At 32.4% G+C, this 13,859-nt stretch overlaps 2 protein-coding genes across 2 annotated transcripts; one reads left to right on the forward strand and one right to left on the reverse strand.

Annotated features, from left to right (window-relative positions):
• LOC120136893 (xyloglucan 6-xylosyltransferase 2-like) lies at window positions 1-1,723 on the reverse strand. Its single transcript, XM_039152822.1, has one exon. It carries the CDS (start codon window positions 1,597-1,599, stop codon window positions 220-222), a length of 1,380 nt encoding a protein of 459 aa, XP_039008753.1. The 5' UTR covers window positions 1,600-1,723; the 3' UTR covers window positions 1-219.
• A 5,916-nt stretch (window positions 1,724-7,639) lies between these two features.
• Window positions 7,640-10,672, forward strand: LOC120136792 (thiamine pyrophosphokinase 1-like). The gene is made up of 8 exons (XM_039152752.1): window positions 7,640-7,716; window positions 7,747-7,901; window positions 8,005-8,101; window positions 8,602-8,674; window positions 8,954-9,055; window positions 9,305-9,554; window positions 10,340-10,489; window positions 10,528-10,672. Exons 2-7 carry the CDS (start codon window positions 7,766-7,768, stop codon window positions 10,483-10,485), a joined length of 804 nt encoding a protein of 267 aa, XP_039008683.1. The 5' UTR covers window positions 7,640-7,716; window positions 7,747-7,765; the 3' UTR covers window positions 10,486-10,489; window positions 10,528-10,672.
• Window positions 10,673-13,859: the final 3,187 nt, after the last annotated feature.

Raw genomic sequence — 13,859 nt, forward strand, 5'->3', positions numbered from 1 at the left:
GATAAGGAACAAAAGAATATTATTTCTCCAGACCATTTTTTTTCTCTAACCATAATCAGGTCATGGAAAATTCGAATAAAAGGAGACAATGCTCCATACGGCAGACCAACAACAACTATTTATCGAGACCTAAAACATAAGATTCTCACTGCATACACGACATTTCAACATTGTAACCTATCACTTAGCATGATAAGATATCATATAAAGCCTATATCATCAAGAGGAGGATACCTTAACCGCTTTAAAAGCCGGATGAAGTAGTCCAAGCTCATCTTTCACCTCGAGCGGATTGTTGGTCTCGTTCCGAACTCTCTTAACCCTTCTACTACCCAAAGTCTTGTGAGTAAATCCATACATCTGAAGAATCTGATTATCCCCGAAGTTGAATGCTCTATCCATCTGCTTCAAGCACCTCTCGACCGAGTAATCCCCGAACTTCCCGCAAGGTTTACACCCCACAAAGTGAGTCACCAACGGCCATCGATGATCGCCCAAACCTGGATGATAATTCTCGATCATTTCCTCATATCTATCAACCAAGATCCCCCAATAACCGTGCAAATAATAAGCATTCTCTAAGTAAACCTTATCACCCCACATCTCTCTTTGAGTAGCCAACAAATAAACCATTGCAGACTGATCATCAGCTTCGAAAACAGGGCGATTCTTAAGTTCACGGGTCAAAACCTTTCCTGCCTCTTCCCTAACCTTGCCTTTAGGACCCATCGGAGCCCAAGCATCGAGAATATCAAGCGCCCATTGTCCATTCCTCAACAAAAAGCTCCCAGTATTTAGCCCAATCCAATTCTTTTGATCATAAACCATCTCATTCCAGCCGTGCATAACAAAGTTGGAGTCTTTATACCGTTCCCAAGGAACCTCAAACGCCATATCAGTAAACATGGCGTCACTGTCCATCCACCACAAGAATTCCACCTCCGGATGCGAGAGCAAAAGCTTTCGAATCAATGGTAATTTCGCCCAAAACCCTGACATTTCAGCATCCAGAAGCGCCATGTTGTAAAATATCTCGATCCCGTGCAATCTACAGTAATCGATCTTGTTCTTGATCGATTTCAATAAATAATGATCACCGACAGGGTTCTCACAAGGTTTGGGAGACGACCCAGTGACTAATAGAACCCTCGGCTTGTTCGGACCGATGAAATTTGGATAATTAGGGTTTTCTTTCAGCCATCTAGATCGTTGTTCGTCCCAATCGGAGATTTTGGGCCCGAGAGAATAGGGGACGTTAGAATCGCGTTTCGACTCGTCGGACTCGTCGTCGAGTAAAATCTTGTTAATGTCGAACTCGTTGTAGTTGTTGGTCCCGGCGTTCGTGTCGGCGCCGGCGTTTTCATCCGACGACGTCGTTTGGACTTCTTCTAGGACGCGATGCGGCTCGGCGCGTTTCCGGGAATAGAGGTGGTCGCGGATATCGGCGAAGTCTTGCCCCGGAGTACCGAATTTTCCGGCTCCGATAGTGCCACGCAGGACGACCACGGTGAGAACGAGGCAGAAGAGCGTGACCTTGCAGTGACGCAAAGCTCTACGGATCTTCCTAGATCTTTGAGCTCCCAAACAATTGTCTATCATCTTCCGGTTCCTAGACCCGACCCGGTCTTAACTTCAGTGCCTAACAATGGCCGAATTGGAGAGGAGAGAAGCGAGGAAGAACCCTAGGAATTGGAATTTGGAAGATTTTTTAGAGATTTTCAGAATATTTTTTGGCATTTTTGGGGAATGCAAATGGCGTTTTTTAATCATTTTTCAGACAGGAAATTTTTAAGACAGCTGTCGGGACCCGACGCGGCGCGATGTGTCGGGGATGGCTTCTTTTGTTGTTTAAAATATTTTACAGCCCCTCTTTTTTTGTTTTTTTAACAGGTAATTATCGTTTTAAAATTTGTTTAATGTAACTAAACATTTTTATAACTAATTAAAAATTAGGGCAACTAACACAAATGATCTCTAGATTATAAATTATTTTTTATTGAGTCATTTAATTATTAAAAAATATAAATAGTTCTCTAATTATAAGATGTTATCTTTTTAAGTCCTTTAACTATTAAAAATTATAAAATGATCACATTGTTATTTATTGTGTTTCAAAATGTGTCATTTCTCGTTAAAATATGATAATAGTTTGAGGTGGTGTCAACTGCTAATTAGGATATGATAATCGTCTGAGATTTTAGGATCATATTATATCATATCTTAGTCAGCAGGTTAATGTCCAACTTAAAATATCATCAATTTTTAACGAAAAATTATGAGTTTAGAGCACAATGAGTAGTCATACAATCATTTTGTAACTTTTAATAGTTAAATGACTCAATATTTAAACATTTGATGTAGACACTTTGACTCTTGATACATAGAATCTATACTTTCTTATCCAAACCTCCTTTAAAGTTGAGTTAATGTACCCTTTTAGTCCCTAATTTTAGTTAGCATAATGATAAAACTAACCATCGATATTTGTACATATAATCACTTTATCTCTTTTTAAAGCAATTTAGTCTCAATATTTTGATTTTTCATAATAACTCTTATCAGATGTAAATTTTTGATTGATTAACAGTCAACACATCATACATTTTCACGTGTGTTTATTTGATGATATGACATATATCACATTATGTATCATTTATCATATTAGTATTTAAATCGACATTCTTTAACGTATCCTCCAACCACTTAAGACGCTGACGTCTGATGAACTCATCTCATCGACCCATATTATTCTATAATTTAGCTTCTTTTTTCAAAGTCACTTTAAGACTTATGAAAGTTAATCTCAAATCACTTTGATTTATAATATCCATCATTCGAACAATTTAAAATTAAGATATATAGTGTTGGGTTATGGGGTCCAACGATCACCCTTAGGATTCTATCGTGTATGGGCGTGATATCGATGCGTGACTGCCTAACCTGCCGAGGCCCACGTGTGCCTTGCGAAGTCCCTAGGCCCGCCCGCAACACGCTATAGATGCGTGGCTCTACAATGCAGTGGTGAACTGTGGGGGGTACCCCAAGAATCCACCTTGGATTGGGGGAACCCAGTGATCACCCACTACAAAGATATGAGGTTAAAATAGCCCACCTACTTATCACCAATTGGTTTTAAGAAGGAATGGTGACCATTCGCTTCACAAATCTGTGGTTAAGCGTGCTTAGACTAGGGAAATCCAATGATGGATAACCCACTGAGAAGTTGTTCAGAAATGAATGACTCGATCCTAACAACTGGTATCAGAGTAGGTTGTAGGTTTGAATCCCCCAGGTGTCGTTGGGGGTGATTGTTGGGTTATGGGGTCCATGGCTAATAAAGTAACTTTTAATAGTACGAGATATATAAAATATATTATTTATTTTATTTTTTCTTAATAATTACTTGAACTCCAAACTTTAAAAAACATTTTTATTAATGAGTCGGAAAAGTCATATAATCATATTAAAAGAACAAGTAATTAATAAATAAAATAAACTATAAATTTAATGATAGAATTTTTTTTTTTTTTTTCTTTTATTCACTATATTTTAAATTTTTTAAATTTTTTTATTGAATTTAATACATTAGGGTTTTAGTCACTTAGTTGTTTCCCACAGTGTTATGATGCGACTTTTTCATTTTTTATGAGTAAATTATAAATTTAATAATTAATTTTTACTTTCTTTCTTATTTCACCTATTATACTTTTATATTTTTTCAATTTGATCATTGAATTTTATACATTTGATTTTTTAGTTAAAGAAAAGCCACGTTATAATCAATTAGTGATGAAACAACTGAGTAGCCAAAAAACTCAGGGTGCGTTTGGTTCACGGAATGTAAGATTACCAGTGGAGATAAAAGATTACCAGGGAATAGGATTACTGGGAATGTTGTATTTTGTGTTTGGTTGGTTTAGCAGGAATGTAAGATTACCATGTTTGGTTAAAGAAATAAAATATTTTTGGAATGTATATTTGACCAAATTGTTCTTATTATATATTTGTATAATATTACAAATTGTAAAATTTATATTTTTCTTTAAAAATTAAATTCATAATATTTATATAATTTTTTTTACAAAATTAAAAATATAAAAAAGGTTTAATGAAAGGGTAAAAATTTTTAACCCCTGAACTTCATATAAAATTTTAATTATAGATTTTTTTTTGTAAATCTAAAATAATTTAAGGAAAAAATTGTAATTTAACATTCGTAGAATTTTTATTATTCAATGACAGAAGAAGGATATTTTTGAAAAAAAAAAAATTTAAGGGCGTTTTAGTCCAAAATACCGGTAATGTTACAATACCTAAGGGAAGGGAGGTAATGACATTCCCGGTAATATACCCCAAAAATCTACTATTGGTAATAAAATATTACCGGGAATGAGATTCCCGGCCAACCAAACATGAGAATGTGGGATTCATCCCATGGGAATCCCACAATCTTGAACCAAACACCCCCTCAATGTATTAAATTTAGTAAGAAAATTGAAAAGATTAAAAATATAGTGAGTGAAATAGAAGAGAAAGTAAAGTTCAATTACTAAATTTATAATTTACCCATAACAGAGTGAGTGGAAATGTTAAATAGGAGTGAGTAGGACGAGATATTAGATCTCTAACGAAAGTCATGTGTTCGAATCTTGACGTTTGCGAACGGAGTAAATTAGGTTGGGAGGGTCGCCCTCGCCTCTGTAATACCTTATGTAAAGTAAAATAATATCTTTCTTAACATTAAATTTTTAATTCACATTAAATCGGAGCCGTTCAAACTTTATCCAACTTGGACTAGGAATGGAACCACGTCTATCCGTCCCAGCTCATGAACAGAGATGTTCGGGATGGGTGTACCAAATTGGTGGGGCCGGGTGACGGTGAAGCCCTCGTCATGAACCTTCCTTATAAACAATTGTAAATTACAACTTTAATCATTAATTTTTCTTTGTTTTTCTTTTCCGTCACTAAAACAATTTTTTTATCATCCAACTTTGATATTTTTAATCATTCAACTGTTAAATAATAAATATATGATGAAATGTATACAATTTGATGATATATCCCAATAATATCGTTTCGAGTTCTTAGGAAAGACATTAAAACGACGTTGTTTTGAATCTAAATAAATTCTTTGCTTTATTTTTTTTTAAATTTTTCTTATTTTCTTTATCTTCGTCTGAACTAATTTAAATTATGATTGTCGCTACGATCAACTTTACATAACTCAATTTACCATTTTGAATGTGAATCCGATGACTATTTAGTCAAAATTACACACACTAATATTCATAAATCTAACATTGAATATTTCAGTTATTTTTTAGTCTTTATCATTTGTTTTAGATAAAAATAAATTATAATAATTAGAGTCGTCCCGAACATTTTTAGGTCTTAAGCGAAACTAAAAAATAGGCCTTATAAATGAAATGTATATTCTATTATTTTAAACAATAATTAATATTATATTAATAAATCGTAGAAAATGATTAAATTAGGATCTTAAATTATAAAAGTAAAAGTAAGATTGAAAAAATTAGGGTCTCAACTATAAAAGGTAAAAAGTGATATTAAAAAATAGGCACCTCAATTTTAAAGGTAAAAAGTGAGATTGAAAAAATATGGCCTATATTATATAAGCAAAAACTGGAATTGGAAAAAAATCAGGGTCTCAATTATAAAGGTAAAAAGTGAGATTAAAAATTAGGGGTCTCAAATATAAATATAGAAAGTGAGATTCAAAAAATTAGAAGCTCAGTTAAAGTAAAAAGTGAGATTGAAGAAATTAGAGTCATCAATTATAAATGTAAGAAAATGAGATTGAAAAATTATATGTCTCGATTATAAATATAATAAGTAGGGTTATAAAAATTAATAGCCTCATTTACAAAATAAAACTAAAATTAAAGAAGATTAAGAGACTCAATTATAAAAAATAAAAAATATAATAAAAATTATAGATTTTATTAAAATAAATAAAACCCTAAACGTCGCTCAAAGTACACCCCTAATAGTCGACTTTGATCATCATCCAACATAAGTCTCTCCGTCAATTTTTAAGTCCCTAAACACCAATCCACACACACTATTTTTTAATTCACAATTTAATACTTTTTAATATTCTAAGATGAATATAAGATAATATTTGTTTATAATATTTTTTAAACTATTAACAATGCATACACATGTTACAATACAGATCCTCGGTTCAAGACTTCAAGAGAGAACAATGCATACACATGTTATAGATATAGATCTCGGACTCAGGACTTCAAGAGATAACAAAACGATTTTAACTATTAAAGTCACTCGATAAATTCTGAAAACATTTTTTTAGTGTTTACATGCATAAAGAAACAAAACGAGACCCAAAATCAAGAACTTACACTTTTGCCAAAAAGTATCCTCAATAGTTGGGGTCAGCCCTTAAAGCCATTTGTCCAATCCAACCAAGCATAAAAAGGTCTTGTACTTGTGGCCTTGAAATTTAGGTGAAGGACGTTAATACCTAAATTCAAAGGATCATAATAAAATGGTATAATACTAAAATTAGCGCAAACGTTTAACAAAATAGCCATTTTGATTTATATTATTTTTTGGTGCATTTTAATCCCAATGTTTTACTTTGAGACAAAAAGCTCCCTCTATAGATGACAACCATTAGTTAACTCACGGCTAACGCTCTAAAATAAGAATTTTTTAACCTAAAATGAAACGTTGTGGGCTAAAATGCCTTAGAAAAAAGAATAATGGACAAAGTAATTATTTTTTCAAATGTTAGGGACCTTTTTGCCCTAAAATGAAATATTAATGGTTAAAATACTCCAAAAAAATAGAACATGGGGGCAAAATGCTCATTTTTTATAAATGTTGAGGACTAATTTTAGCATTTTGCTTAATAAAAATAATTTAAAATTTTTGAATTAATATTTATTAATGATGAGGGTTTACACAGTAATCAATTACAATGAGTAATAGTTAGAATATGAGTTGATATATTACTCAAAAAGTAATAAAAAATTAAATCAATACATAATTAGAAAGATGACAATTGAATGATCATAATGAATAAATTTCTAAATTTAAATGGTTAAATTAAAAACTATTTAATTTTAATAATCAAAATAAGAATAAAAAGGGTAAAGTACACAAATGATCCCCCAATTATAAAATACTATTTTATCGAGTCCATTAGAAATTATAAAATGGTCTATCGACTATAGATGGTTACTTTGTTGAGTCCATTGACTATAAAAAGTTACAAAATAATCACTCGACTATTCATCACGTTCCAAACTAATCATTTTCCGTTAAAAAAATTAATGGTAATCTTCGTTTGACATTAATAAACTGATTGAGATATGATAGTCGTTTAGGATTATGAGATCATATTTTATCATATCTCAGTCATAGTTTAATGTATAACTCGGTCGATCGTCAAAATTTTAACGAAAAATGATGAGTTTAGAACATAATGAATAGTTGGATGACTATTTTGTAATTTTTAATAGATCGGGGACTTAATAAAATAATATCCTATAGTAAGGGGACTATAATGTAATTTACCCAATAAAAAATCAAGTGATAGAATAGTTTACCTATAAACAATCCCGCAATTCATTACTTGAGCAAAAGTCAATTATTTTTCTTCTCCTCATTTATTTTTGAAAATCTCCGTTGATTTTGATCTCATGAATTATGCACAATTATTCAAACTTCTCTCACCCCTCTTCTTCTTCTCCTCTTCTCCCCGCGCACGTTAGCCATGGACCTTATGCACCATTCCTCCACCTTCCTCCTCCCCTCCAGTCCCGTCGACGGCCACCGCCCTCCTCTGACCTACGCCCTTGTTCTTCTTAACCAAAGCCTCCCCAGATTCACTCCTCTGCTTTGGGAGCACGGTATTTATCATGCACCCTCCTTTTTCCTCTTTTTATTTATTTATTTGTTTTTGTTATTTTTTATTATTAATATCTTGCCCTTTTTCCTTTTTGTTTAGTGCAGCTGGGCTTCACCTCTGTGCTGACGGTGGCGCCAACCGTCTGTTCGATGAAATGCCTCTGTTCTTCCCTAAGGAGAATGCCTCCGACGTTCGACGCAGGTTTTTTTTTTGTATCTCTTTGCTGCTTTTGTGTTTTTCTTGTGTGATTCAGTTGTATTCCATTAAATCGCCTCTGTCTGCATCCTGCGATTTGAATTCTTACATTAGTTTAGAAGTTTTTGAGTTTCATCACGATTTGATTCATAAAATCGTTGGAAAAAGCTTGCGGTGCAAAAATTATGGTGAAATAATTGTGGTGTATGTATTTCAAGTGTTTGGAAGATTGACGTGAGAAAGTTCTTTAGAACTATGAGAATAATATTTTATCTTAAACAGTTAAAGATTCAGATGGAAAAAAACTCAATTCCCCCCCTGTCTGGATTACGAAATCATGATCTTATTCGCAAATGATAATGAAATGCAGTTTTCGACCTAGAAAATTATGCTAACGGAAAAGCTAAAAGGGACCTTATATTTGATTTTAGCTGATTCTGGCAAAATGCTTTGGTTGTTGTTAATGTTAAATGATGTGATAACATAGGCGCTTTGCTTCGTAGCAGATACAAACCGGATGCAATTAAAGGTGATATGGATTCGATACGAAAGGATGTACTTGATTTTTATAAGAGCATTGTAAGTTTTCAAATTTCTCTTTGTAGATCATGTTGATGGTGTTTTCCTTCCATGCTTACGGTTGCTCTCGCTTATTCCTTGCCGGTCTCGTTTTTCTGTGAGCATTAGCATCTCTTTCCTTGGGGATAACATGCTACATTCACTAGTTTTTATAAGCATTAGTCTTTCATTCTTTTGTCAATTGAAAACACCAGTGCCTTTTTCCTTGTCCTTAACTTGTTACATCTCGCTCGTTTATATTCGGTTGCTCAGACATTTTCACTTGCTTCTTTGGTGCAGGGAACAAAGATTATCGATAAATCTCATGATCAAGACACCACAGATCTACATAAATGTGTAACATACATTCGGGACTCCTCTTCAGATGTGAACAAGTCTAATGTATGTTAAATTTAAATGATCTAGATTTTTTCTTTCTTGGTATTTTTTGGGGGGGGGGGTGGATTTGACTGTTTAGGAACATTCATTTTGCTTTTATTTTATGTTTATTATCATGAGTACTTCAATATTGGCTTTGGCAGCTGGTATTTATTACAGCTAGGACATGATCTCATCCTGTACTATACATTTTTATCTATAGTTTGTGTTTTGATGGTTGTTTATCATTTCTTTTTCCGGATTTAATAGCAGCTTTGCATTCTTGTTGCTGGAGCACTTGGTGGACGATTTGACCATGAGATTGGAAACCTGAATGTTCTGTGTTGTTTCGCATCCCTACGAATAGTCCTTTTATCCAATGACAGTCTCGTCTACCTTCTTCCTAGGACTCACCGTCACGAGATACATATTCAAGCTTCTGTTGAGGGACCACACTGTGGACTCATCCCCCTCGGGATGCCATCAAGTAGTAGTACTACAACTGGGCTTAGATGGAATCTGAGTAAGTATATGATTACATTAACCTGCATGCCATACACTTTATTATGTTGCTTTACTTATGTTATTAGTTCTGCATGCCTTGTTATGTTGCTTTGCTTTTCATTTCACTTGAGCATGTCTATGTGGTCAAAGAAACTAATTTAATTCTATATACTTTATTATGTATCCCTTACATTTACTAATAAATATCGGTAGGTCTTATACCTGTTTAGACTCATTTATCCCTAAATTTATTGCTCTAATGACAATTTAGGTCCCTATAAGTTCAAATCTTAGACAAGTTAGGTCTTGCCCCTCCAAATTTTAGGTTTAAATACTTAATAAGCCCTTGTATTTTTAAAGTTCAGTAATTTGGCCCCTCTTCATGTTCGATCATGACTCCGCCCCTAATTACATAATAATACAAACTACCAAGGGGAAATTGGCTTGTTTTTGGAGGGTGATGGATATTTAATGTCACTTACAAGAGCGTCGTTCCTATTATCCTTTGTGTTGTTTCCTTTTCTCTAATCTTTTCACGCACACTGTGACGGTGCCATCACCATGATGAACCCACACAATGTGGATTGAAACATTTGAAACCAACGTACTAGTGTGTTAATGACTCTAAATTGCCGTCCATAATAATAAATTTGAACTTCAGTCTGCTGTTTTTTTTTTCCGTATTCACATATATAACATGCTATTGCTAGCATATGGGATCATTACTTCTACTTTTCTCATATTTTCACCCGAGAGCCGGCTACGACGTTACCGATATGATTTACTGTTATTATCTCGTTCCAGATAACACGGAGATGAAATTTGGTGGTTTAGTAAGCACGTCGAATATAGTCGAAGGAGAGAAAGTCACGGTGCTATCGGATTCTGATCTTCTTTGGACCATCTCCATTAAGAAGTTGTGGTCTGAAATCACTTTGGTCCCATCCTGATTCTTGTGTCAATGTTCGAATATTTACATCCAAGGTGTGGTGAAATCATTCCTTGATGCTCATGCTGCACTTGTTTTATTATTTGTTGTGTTATATGGATTCGGGTTTACGTGTTGGGTAAGGATGTGTATCGGATACGAATATATTTAATTTTCAAAAAATATATTTCCGTGTATTTGGACGATCATTATGCATGATGCAAAGGATAATTCGGATTAGATTTTTTTTTATTAAAAATTGAGTTTGGGTCGAGCCGGGTCGATTTTTTAGAGAATGTGTTCGGATCTGATCTAGTTTGAGTTTAAGGTGAAAAATATTCAATCTAATCCGAAAAAAATTAAATTTATTTTATATATTTAGGGATAATTGCAATAATAACTCTTTATATATTTTTTCAATTAGATCCATTTTTTTGTTGAAAAAATAATATTTTTTTTATTAATATATCTGTTTCGAGTCGAATCAGATCATATTTAGGTTTTATCTCGAAAGGTTGGCTTAGATTTGGATTGAGAGTAGAGATGCACATAGCCGGATTTAAATCCGATCCGGATCGGATAAAAATCGATTTGGTTTTTTCACCAAGTCAAAAAACCGGTTTATAAAAAAATCGGTTCGGATCATAACCGGTTTGGAGGGTCGGATGATGTAACCGGTTTCGGTTTGAAAAAACCGGTTTTTAATCCGGTAAAAAATCCGGTCATCCAATTTTTTAAACCCCAGATCGGATTTTTTTCCGGATAAAAAATTTTTTATCCGGTTTTTTTCAAACCAGTTTTTAATCTGATAAAAAATCCGGTCATCCAATTTTTTCCCAAACTGGTTATACTATCCGGTTTTAAAATATCCGATCCGGTTTTCCCAAATCCGATTTAAGATATTTTTTACGTAAAATCGGATATTCGGATTTTTTGTGCACCTCTAATTGAGAGAAACCACCCCTAAACTAGAGCATGATCCAATTCCGGATGAAAACTATATATTTTCATATTAATTCGGATTGACAAAAACGCTGACCCAATCTGACCCAATCTAACTCATGTGTATCCCGAGATGATTCATGAATTTGATTTCTAGTATTTTTTGGATTTATTTGATCAGTGACATTAAATACTTATTTTGTTAGAGGTGAACATTTAATGAAGTCGGTAAATATTCAATCAAGTTAAGTTTAAAATTTATGAATTATTTAAATTAAATTTTATTTTACAATTCAATTTTCTAAATAAAATTTCTGAATTTTACAAATAAAATTCCAACCAAATTATTTTAATTTTTATTTGAATTTAATTATAAATATTTATAATATTATGAAACTATTCGATTTCCATTTAAATGAAATTTTATAATCATATATACCATACACATTTCTTTATATTTTTCATATGTAATATATACATACCATACATAATTGAAAGATTCAACTCAAATTTATAAATTAACCCATAAATTACTAAAAGTAAGTTTTTTTTTTTCAAATCAAGTCGAATTATAAAGATCAAAATTTCAAGTCGAATTTCGCTCAACCGATTCAGGTTTGAACTCGAAATAATCACCCATTGATAATAAAAAATTAACTCATTAATATTTATAATGTGGTTTACCATTTAACTAGGGTCTTCTCTTTGATTGAGTGGAGGGCTAAATTTGCAATTTTATATAACTTTAGGCCCTTTCTTTCAACACGTCCTGTAGATGCATGATCAATGAACGCTAAATTTATGATTGTCGGTCAAACTTTAATTAATGCGAATTTTCAGCTCAATCAGTTCATAAAAACAGCACACTTTGATCCCACCAACAAAGACTTATAAATATTTAAATTAATTTTATATAATCTAATAAAATCATGTTAAATAAAAAAATTATTTAATGAGATTAATTTAATGATTATAATTTAAATTTATAATATAATGATTATAATTAATATAGAAAGTAAATTTATTAATTTAATTATTATAACTAACAATTTATTTTAATTTTTAAAAGGGAGTCATATTAATTATCATAGTTCATTATAGATTCAAAATTTCACAACTTCATCGATTGTAACTTATAAATCGGGTGAATATCAGATCACGTCAATAACAAGTGAGATTATTTACAGGTTGAGTCAATTACATGTCAGATTCATAACAGGTCGGGTAATACAAGTTATTTACCAGGTTAATCTCGGGTTCAGGTTCATATAAGTCGAATGCGGGTCGGGTTCGATTATCATATTATCGGTTCAATTCGGGTTCAGGTCATTCTCAGATCGGGTGCAGGTCGAGTTCATATACATAATTTCTAGGTCCAACTCGGGTTCAGGTCAACACTAGTTCGGACTTGAATCAGTTTCGGATCACCATCACTTAAATCTCAAACAATTTTAACTCAAGTCAATTTCAGTCAGTTTTACAGATCAAGTCAACTTTTTACATCCCTAGCTGTCCCCATTTCCTTGGAAATTATGAAATCATATAACACAACGCAAAACTGAATATAAATCTTTTTATTTGGTTTTATGGCTCTTGCTCATCTTAAATAACTCTTACATCCGTCACTACATAAAGACTTGAATATAAATAAAATTTTATGGGATTTGATGAAAATTTACGAAATTATATTAAAATTTTAAGGGTGTAAAATTACAAAATTTAAAGGATGTGAAATTAGATTATTAATAAAAATAAAAATAAAACACTTTAATAATAAGAGAATTTAAAATTTATAGGAGTGCGATCGCACACCAGTATCTCTCAATCCATCACTACATATAACCTTATTTTATTAGATTGACAAATTTGACAAATTGGGCTTGACAAGTAACATTGTCTAATTTTCTTTAACGATGATAATTAAATTTCATTAATAAAAATAATGAAAGAAATCAAAATTACAAATTCAACACAAAACTCATACAAAACAATTAAATGCAAAGACACGAAGAAAAATAAAACTTTCCCTTGAGAATGATGATCAACCTTAAAAGAACTTAGTAACCTTCATAAAAACTTATTGTATCTATCGAACGAGACGGTTTACAAAGTGATAAAAGAGTGGTGAGCGTACTAAACTATTTGGCAAGCTACTTCGTTACACAATTCTGATTATATCGGCAAATAACCTTTTATCAAAGAGGAAATCTAATTATACGTGATCATCGACAAATCAATCAGAAAATAAATGTCGTGATAATATTTGCAGGAGCACCAAAACGATGTCAAAGTTATGCGCAAAATATATCAAAATTCATAAGGATTGTACCGCAAAAGTAGAAAAAATCATTCTTATTCAAAAAAAATGACCACACATGATCGATTGATACTTATTAGGTAAACATATCAGAGAAAGGCTATTTTTTTCATTCATAAAGCATTCTCATCAAAACC

Source organism: Hibiscus syriacus, unplaced genomic scaffold (genome assembly GCF_006381635.1).
Source record: "Hibiscus syriacus cultivar Baekdansim isolate YM2019G1 unplaced genomic scaffold, ASM638163v2 tig00110637_pilon, whole genome shotgun sequence".
NCBI classification, from domain to species: domain Eukaryota; kingdom Viridiplantae; phylum Streptophyta; class Magnoliopsida; order Malvales; family Malvaceae; genus Hibiscus; species Hibiscus syriacus.